The following is a 9,601-nucleotide window of genomic DNA, read 5'->3' as shown; positions in this document are numbered from 1 at the left end:
TTCCCTCAACCTGATGGAGACCAGCGGGTTTGTTTTGCAGAGGTCCCACTGTGTGCATGCACATGCTGCATTTCCCCCAGTGGTACTGATCCACTGACAGCTGTAATCCAATGACAGGATTATCACTTTAGACTAAAGCAGATGCTAATGAAAGGTCAAGAAACATAGAGGGCATTAATGCAGAAATACAAAAGCAAACGTGTAAGGGATGGATTCAGACATGTCTGTACTACACAGTAGGCTATAACCATTAGCACGTTCAGCTAATTTGCTACATTTCTTTTTCCTAATAAAGGAAGAGAAAGTGAAGACGGGTTAAAATGTGAAAAAACATGTACAGTGTGTGTTTATGAGCATGAGAAACACCCTATTGTCTCATCTGACCTTATGAAAATACAGTACAGGTGCAACCAAGAATGATTAAACTCTGGTAATACAAACAATAATTACAACATTTTCTCCCAGTAAAAGCTTCACTATTCCTCAGGAGATCACTCAGGTACGGCTGTGCACACGGTGAACAGGTAGACACTGTGCTGCTGCTGTGGTCACACACAATAATTATTACTGACCCTGGTCCTACAGGGAAATTCATTTCCAGGGTAACTACACCTCTGTTCTCCTCTCTGCCTCCATGTTTGTCTCTCTACCTGCTCAGCTTTATTCTTTCATGGCCGCTCAGGTTCATCAGTAAGTACAGCCCCCTGTAGGCTCCAATGAGACGAGCTGCTTCTATATACGAGCAGCCGGTGAATTGTGATGTCACACCCATTGTCTGCTGGTTGCACTTCAGTTTAGCAGAAGAAATACTTTGGAATGTGATTATGGACATTAAATGGTGTGTGACTGTGGACAGGAACAAGAAAACAGCAGAAAGTCTCACTGCACAAAGAGATTTGGTTCGTCCACCTCCTCCCAGTTCTCCTGAGACTTTCCACAGTCATTTGACGGAGCTTTTTCAGACGGCATGGCGTTTGCACCTCCCTGCTGCTGCGCTAAGTCAAAGCAATGAACACAGCAGGCAGCAGCACATGCACATGCACATGCAAGCCTCGAAGAGAAGAGTGTGATACTGGAAACCAGTCTGGTTTTATGTGAACAGGTCATATTGTCAACGGCTTTTTATCAGAGTCATTTACACCAAACACTGAGTCGAACTGCACCAAATGAAGGTTTCTTCTGTGACCATAAACTGAAAACGTATGTTCTGAATCAGTTTCTTACTATGAGCGATGGTTCCTGACAAGAACATGCAATTTTCTGCCTGGGTTTGCACAGTTTTATCTGTTTCACACATGAATATTTCTGTATTTATGTTTTTGCCTGAGCTTTTCTCATTTTGTTTGGTCCTTTGTGCTGCCAGGACACGTTCCCCACAGTCCTGATGGAACAAATACGCTTGTGCTTGTTAAACCTACAGTGTCACAAATAACAGCTAAGGATGTTTCTTCCAACTTTCTATAAACAATATGCATCTTTGCTGTGAGAAGGTTTAAATAATACCTTAACGCCCAGTGAAAATCTCGCTGTCACACTGTACTCCGAGGTGTGCACGTTTCAGGTGACATGGGCTTGAAATTAGGCAACAGAACACTGCTTTTCACATGGGTGTTCCCAACTTATCGCATTGTACAGAGCTGCTTCTGTTATTTAGCCTAGTGTCACTGACATAAATAGAGTGGACAAAATAACAGAAACACCTGTCAGTAAAACGCGGAGCAGTTCAACAGCAGCACAAAGGAAACACTGTCACCGTCATGAAGGAGGATTTACTGCGGGGCTGTGTCATTAGACTGACTGAGCTTGAACTTCAGTGGGTGTACCTAATAAACAACTGGTGGAGACTCATCAGTCTCTTGGTAAACGGTGTTTTCTTATTAAGCGTCTTGGCCATGGACAATCTTCGTTTGGAAAGGTTGCCTAGAAAACATCAAACAACCATCAATAAAAACTGGCACCAAATGATCACAAACAACAGATTTTAAAATATTAATGTTCTGTGCTTCAATTAGCCAGACCTGCACAGTCAAAGAGTGTTTAGACAAAGCTCTGCTCCTTGGAGGAAACCCAGTAGAACCACATTCACAGACAGACTGAGTCATTATGGACAGGTGAAGTCAGGCCAGGCCGGTGTCACCGCACATCTGCTCTGGTTCAGTGGCTGTATGTACAGAAGCAGAGCTACAGAGACGGCGTGGTGATGGTGACAGCAATATGTCATTCAAATGGGGTTACACACCAACGTAAAGACAAAAGGCAGCACAGGAGGAGGTTATGCAGCCAGGCATGCTCCTCCTCTTGTCTATATTCTGCTTACATAAAGAAGAAGTGGTGATATTTGTGCTCCTCCTCTCCAGAGAGCAGTGAAAGGATGACTGGAGGAGCAGCTGAAACCAGCAGCGAGAAGGCTTAACGTTATCCTTGGGACAGATCAGGGCTCAGTAAGAGACAGTATCTCTACCAACAGACATGGTGATAGGCATGAAACAAACAGAGAGGTATCAAAAAGAGACAAACCGTGTCTGGAGGATGTAGGAGCTGTGAGGCTCCGTCAACGTGACAAGCTCCTGGTGGAGCGTCGTCCTCCCCGCACTTCTCAGGGAAGCAGAGAGAGAAAAGTTGAGCTTTGGTTTCTGCTTCTAATGTTCAAAGGAGGGGAGAGAAGCAGCAGAGACAAGGACGCTGACAATGTAATTCAACTCATCATCCATCCATCCATTTTCCTCCGCTTATCCGGAACCGGGTCACGGGGGCAGTAGTCTAAGCAAAGATGCCCAGACTTCCCTTTCTCCAGACACTTCCTCCAGCTCCTCCGGGGGGATGCCGAGGCGTTCCCAGGCCAGCCGAGAGACATAGTCCCTCCAGCGTGTCCTGGGTCTTCCCCGGGGCCTCCTCCCGGTGGGACATGCCTGGAACACCTCCCTAGGAAGGCGCCCAGGAGGCATTCAACTCATCACTGAAAGCAAACTTCACGTTTCAGTTACACTGACAAAGAGTTGAGGGCCTGATCTGAATAACTCCTCATGTATTTACCTCAAAGTGTCAGGACGACCTGGTTTAAACAAAAAAGCTTTAATCACACACACAGCGCGTCTCCAAATATGAGATCTAACCATTTTAACACCACGTCCGTTAAAGGCTTCTGCACCGAGTCAGAAAAGTGGTTTTCACTCCATTTTTTTACAGGATTATGACCTGGTCCCTCTGCTCCTACGTTAGCACGTCTTTCATTCTGGATTAGTTCAGCGTGCGAGCACTCTGCATACTCCACTGTACTATACTATGATCTTGATCACACCATTTATGTGAATGAGGCTCGGCTAAATGATAAAGGCAGCTCTGTGTATAACGCTGTGAAGGTGAACAGCAGCACAACCTGCAGCCTCCACAGTGACACACAGCTGAACCAACACCTCTGAGAAACAGTCTGAACACAAACTGATCATCCTGGAGGAGGATCAACTTCAGGACTGTTGGATCAGACTGACTCAGTCTGAGACAGGGGTTCCTAATAAACTGACCACTGAGGGTATGTAAGTACGAACACATGGGCACTGGTGAGACTAAACTCCACACCGTAGAGACTCAGTCAGCAGCTAGAACAGGAGCTCGGTCTCCAGGTACATGACAGTTCAGTTCAGTTCGGTGCAGGACCCGGTTTGGTTTGAGGGAGCGGACGCACAGGGCGGCTCGGCTCGATTAAAGCAGGTTAAACAAGCTCGCTCAGCTGTGGGCAGCACCTGAATCTCACCTGTTGTTGCTTTTACCTCATTTCAACAAGTCTGCAACATGAAAACTCATTCTGCTCCAGCTCCTCTCTCGTGTCTGTTAGAACAGATCAGTAACGTGGAGGACCGCCCGTGGAGAGGCCATGCTGCCATTATGCACTCTGCTCTGACTGAGGAGACGGGCTGAGAGCTTTTAGACAGGTTTCCGAATCAGGTCCACGGTGTTAAATGGGATCACAGCCATGTTTTTAATTACAGCAAACTGCCCGGTATCTGAATGAAGTGCCATGACAGGCATGAAGTGCCACTGCTGGAGTCGAGCAGCAGCTACTTTTCATTCACAGTGTTTCCTCATCACACTCTGCACATAATGACACTCAAAGGCAGCTCCAGGCTGGCAGCACATCCTTCTGGGGATTACAGAAGAATGTGGTGATGTTTTGGTGGACACACTGAGTCAATACGTCTGGCTGAGCCCTGGTGCAGAGAGGGGTTTTAGATGGAGGGCGAAGTCTTAAACCGGAGACTGGAGCCTTAAGCAGCTTAGCCACAATGTAAGCAAACACAACACTGGGTGCACTGGCAGTACAACTAAATAGAATATGAAATGTGTTATAAACTCCTGCAGGGTAAAGTAAAAGGGGTGGGGGGCAGTGAAACCTGTGGACAACACACCAGCAACCGCTGGAAGTTCTGGACGCGAGGGCCTTCACTGTTAATGTCAACCCATGGCTTGGTGTTTGCACTGAAAACTGCCCTGCCACAGGTCAGACAGCTTTTCCTCCACTTCAGTTGTGCACTTTTGGTCCTTATGCACCATTCATGAAACTTTATTTACACTACATCTCCTACGGCAAAACGCCAGCGATGTCCTCACGCGTCAGTCACAAAGATTAATCGTGTGTAAAATATTCTTTATGGGATCGACTGGCAGTGACTGGATATTACTGTGATTCTATGTGCCGACAGCCAACGGCTAACCCAGACTGGAACAAGCCCAGACACACCCAAAGCCCATTAATAACTGGCACAACAGCCATCAAGCGTGTGCCCACCCAGCTGTACCCAAGTGCTGTTTGTGCCTGAACATCACATGATTAATGTAAAGACACATTTCATTCTCTTTTAGCTCTGATTTTGGTCTCCGCCGACTCCTGAGAAACATCCAACTCTCTAGCTGCTAAGAGCTCCACCGTGCTCACCAGCTGGTCTGGACTGTGTGTCTGTGGTTTGCTGCTGAGCAGACAGAGGCTTTTCAGAACCAGAACAGTAAAGACGTGCGAGGATTCAGGGGAACCACAGAGCAGAGCAATCATTTAAAACAACACAGGACAGTGCAGCTTTAAGGGAAATCGTCCTCAGCCTAATGAATAGTTGTTCCTTAAGCATCTAATACGTTCCCACTTTGAAACTCATCATTTCTACTGATAGATCCACTACAGACTATATGGGTCAAGGAGGGATAAATAGTCATAAATCAGCTACAAACGAGGACAGATATGAGCATACATACATTACACACCTGCTCATTAGAGATGAAACTCCAGAGTGTATTAAAATGTAATTGAGGCCATCTAACTGCATGTTTAATATTTCAAACCATTTTCATAAAGAAAGTCATAAAAGCAAATAAAGCCAAGCCCACATTTTCCAGCTTTAATCACTTCCTCGTCGTCTCTCGGGAGGAAAGTCGTGCTCCTCCTCCTTCAGCTCACTACTCTGTCGTCCCGCTCTCTCTCCTCCTGCATTAAGATGATAGTGATAGACTTTAGTCCACATTGCTGCTGTGGCTGGATTGAGGACAGAGCCCCTCACAGAGCAGTCAGGGTGAACACTGATTGTGCATTTTCATGTTATTTCTCGTTTCTTTGTTGCCAGACTCGTCTTTTCTGTGTCTCTTACTTTCCTCCTGGTTTTCATTCCCCGCTGCACATGTCCCAGAAGCTTGCACATGCAAAATGTATCTGCACAAGTGTGTTTTTGATGTGTTTGTGCACTTGCGATGGCTCTAATTTGTGCTACACGCTGCTAAGCAGAAAGAGAATATTGATTTTATGGCATCTCACATCATTAAATACCAGTCTGATTCAAAGTACTACACTGCAGCTCATCTCACACCGACGCTTCTCATTCACTCAGATTTCTGCTGGAAAATTAGAGCCTGAAGACACACACACGGTTTGTGTCTTCATTCTGAGGCTTCACAAGCAAAGCACCCACACGCTATAACTGGAATCCACTTCGACATGAGCTCTTGTGTCAATGAGTGATGAATGGAAGTATTTTAAGTTTTCAAAGCGCACAGGAGGCCGATAACCATTGTACAGTAGATCAGCAGCCACACAAACACACGGTGCAAGTGGCCTGCTGTGTCTGTCAGGGCAGCTCGTCACCCCGACGGATCATCCATCCATGATCCATACCACTTATCCCTGAATAGGGTCATGGGGGCTGGAGCCAATCCCAGCTGACACTGGGCGAGAGGCAGGGTCCACCCTGGACAGGTCACCGGTCTGTCACAGGGCTGACATGTAGACAAACAACCACACTCACTCCTATGGGCAGTTTAGTCACCAGTCAACCGGAGCTGCATGTCTTTGGACTGTGGGAGGAAGCTGGAGAGAAACCACGCAGAGAGAACATGGAGACTCCACATAGAGAGTTGAATCCCCACATGCCGTGCACATCCTGAGACAACTGAAGTGTAACTGACAACTTTTCAGTCAAGACCTTTCTGAAGACATCAATCCTTATGTCGAACAACTTTGTTATGAGACCAACACGTTTCAGCTTACGACCTTCATCAGCACATAATAAAGAACATTTAAGTAGTGTGATGTGAAAAAAGGCTGTAAAAACCAACCACTCACATACAAACACACATCAGCCAATAAACCATGCACATAGGTGGGTTGGGTACGGGGTCACCTGGTTATAGGCCAATCACATGTGGACAAGTGCAGAGGAGGGATAGTGGTTATACTGGTAGAAGGATGTTGGAGATGGAGCTGCCAGGCAAGAGGTCAAGAGGAAGGCCAAAGAGGAGATATATGGATGTGCTAAAAGAGGACATGAAGTTAACTGGGGTGAGAGTAGAGGATGCTGAGGATAGAGTTAGGTGGAAACAGATGATTCGCTGTGGTGACCCCTAACGAGAACAGCTGAAAGAAGAAGAAGAAGAAGAAGAAGAAGACATTCTCAAACAACAAGGCAAAGGGTGTTTCTGGTAGCAGACACAGGTGGCACCATACCTGGTCTACATGGAAGAGAATGCACACATGGGGTGGAGCCGTGGCGCTCCCTGTAGGTATCTACCCATTTGTATGTAGTAAATTTCTAAGTTAACTCACAAAACAGCACAGATGTGCCCAAACAACAACAAAAACAACAAAACACAGAGAAAAACATGCTAAAATGAACATATTCCAAATCAGGACAAGGCTAGTGTGGCTGTAGCAGCTCATCAGTTGGTCACTAGGTCCCCAGGCGCCTCACAAAGACACCGATGGATTTCACTTTCTGACATGAGCAGGTTGTTAGCATGTTTCCTACTGCCGGCCTGATTCTTGATGCATTATATCTCCTGTAAACCCAACACTGATAGTGGGCAGGAATTCAACCTTCGACTCTCTCACTCAGGCTAATCAGCACTGCTGCAGTGAGAAAGATGAAGATGAAGAAGCTCGGATGACCTGATGATGATTTCATGATCCAAGAATGGCCTAGAGCACCAGCAGCAGCACTTGGGTGCTTCTCCTACTTCACTTGCACACAACTTGCAGGAAAAGGCTGAACACACCAAACCTAAACATACAAACCGGCATCGTTTACACTGGATTATACAGGATAAACGTAAGGCGCCTCTTCTCCTCTCATCACAGCTGTTAGCAGCGTAGCAGCCGACCGTATGACCTTATCAGTTAACACACTAACTGGATGAGTTCTGCCGTCTCTACAGCTTGATCCACCACTTCAAGATCAGGGCTCAGGCTCTGCCTGTGATCTCTGAGCCAGAAACAGATTTGGTTAGGTGTTTAATCCCATGCCAGGTCACACCACCCACTCAGTAGATGGAGGAGGATTTAAAACATCGGCCAACTGCCTTGTCAGACATACACACAGTGGGAAGGGTTACACGCATCACCCTTCATACAGAAAAACAGAAGTGTTAGCCGCTCTGGGAGGCTGCTGTACAAATAAGAACAGAAACCCCAAAGACACTCGGTCCACTGTGATGAATCAAACAATGTTCTACAACCCCAAGAAGTTGGGACGGTCTGTAAAATTAAAATTTAAACTGACAACAGTGACGTGTAAATCATCTGTGTCCTGTATTACACTGGAAAAGACGTCGTCCTGAAGGCAGCATGTGTTGATCCAACATCTCTCTGTGTTGTTCAGTATTAATGGAGCCATCACAGAAGTGTGTGACCTTTGCCCCGGGCACTGACACGACCCCAGACCATGACAGACCCTGGCTTTTGGACTTGTTGCCGGTAACAGTCTGGATGGTCCTTTTGGTCTTTGGTCTGGAGCACACGGCCTCCATTCCTTCCATAAAGACCTGAAACACTGATTGGTCTGACCAGAGTGCACGTTTCCACTGTGTGATGGTCCATCCCAGACGCCTCTGAGCCCAGAGCAGTCGACTTCTGGACACTGCTGACACAGGGCTTCCTTTGGCACAGCACAAGTTTAAGCAGCACTTCTGGATGTAACTACGTATTGTAGTGGCTGACACAGGTGAGGCACAGTAATCCTGAGCCCATGTGGTTATATCGCTGATAGAAGAGTGATGAGCCTTGATGCGGTGCCGTCTGAGGGATCAGAGAGCTCGGTCACCCAGCTCAGGCTCGGACCTTTACACACTGAAACCCCTCCAGAGCCCTTGAACCTTTTAATGACGCTCTGCACCGTGGAGGGCGACACATCCACATCCTTCCTGTCTTTCTTTGAGGAACATTGTTTTAAACATTTCAATCATTTTCTCACACATACTGTACGTTAACAAACTGACGGTCCTCGGCCCATCTTTGCTCCTAAAGGGCTCGGCCTTTCCTGGATGCTGCTGTCGTACCAGATCATGATGCAGTCACCTGTTGACATCACCTGGTTCACATGGAATCATCATTTCATTGTATGACCTCATCACTGGCCCTGAAATGCATCTGACCAGACTTTGTCTGGAACGTGTTGCAGCATCAGGACTGAAATGTTTATTTTGAATAAAGAATAAAACTGATGGTGTCACGTTAAACAATGTGCTGCTGTGTTGTTTTCAGTGTGATAAGGACACAGATGACTCACACATCACTGTTTTCAGTTTTAATTTTGATTTCACATCCCAACTTGTTCTGATCTGGGGTTGGATCAATAGTTGAATCAATTAGTGCTGCTTTTAGAATTCTACTTGGATGAAGGAACAGTCTGATCACAGAGAACTAACCTACATGTCACTGTGGTCTGTGTCCCCATGGCTGTTGATCATGTCTAGTCGGCTCTAGCTCAGTGTAACGCACGGAGTTGTTGTGTAACTCGTTCAGTGGCCTGTGTGATTGTCACACAGTGTGTAGTGATGACTACACATGGCTCACACTGTGATCTTACTGCGACTTGTTCAGCTTTGTGGAATGTTTCCCCTCCTGTATAATCCTACTGCAGTGTCTTTCCTAAATGCGGACTAGAAACGGATTATCTTTAACAAACTGTCCGTGCGCGCTCTGACTGTGTAAAGATCCCTGTTGATCCAAACGGCGCCTGTCAACCATCCAACCACATCCCGCTGAAACTCTGGGGCAGAGTTCACTCACCTTCTTCCGGGGCTGCCATTTCATCATATTTGTAAAGCATCAAAGTGTCACAGCAGCCGGAGT

At 46.5% G+C, this 9,601-nt stretch overlaps 1 protein-coding gene across 1 annotated transcript in view; it reads right to left on the bottom strand.

Moving 5' to 3' along the window:
- Positions 1–9,601, bottom strand: part of LOC109952839 (tetratricopeptide repeat protein 28-like) — a 20,419-nt gene extending 10,818 nt beyond the window's left edge. The window contains exon 1 of the mRNA XM_020588119.1: positions 9,539–9,601. Coding sequence (XP_020443775.1) covers positions 9,539–9,565 — 27 coding nt within the window. The 5' untranslated portion in view covers positions 9,566–9,601. The remainder of the gene's footprint in view (positions 1–9,538) is intronic.

The sequence above is a fragment of the Monopterus albus genome, unplaced genomic scaffold, assembly GCF_001952655.1.
Source record: "Monopterus albus unplaced genomic scaffold, M_albus_1.0 scaffold504.1, whole genome shotgun sequence".
Lineage (NCBI taxonomy): Eukaryota > Metazoa > Chordata > Actinopteri > Synbranchiformes > Synbranchidae > Monopterus > Monopterus albus.
Note: the sequence above shows the minus strand (reverse complement) of the source record. Positions and strands in the feature narration are given on the sequence as shown.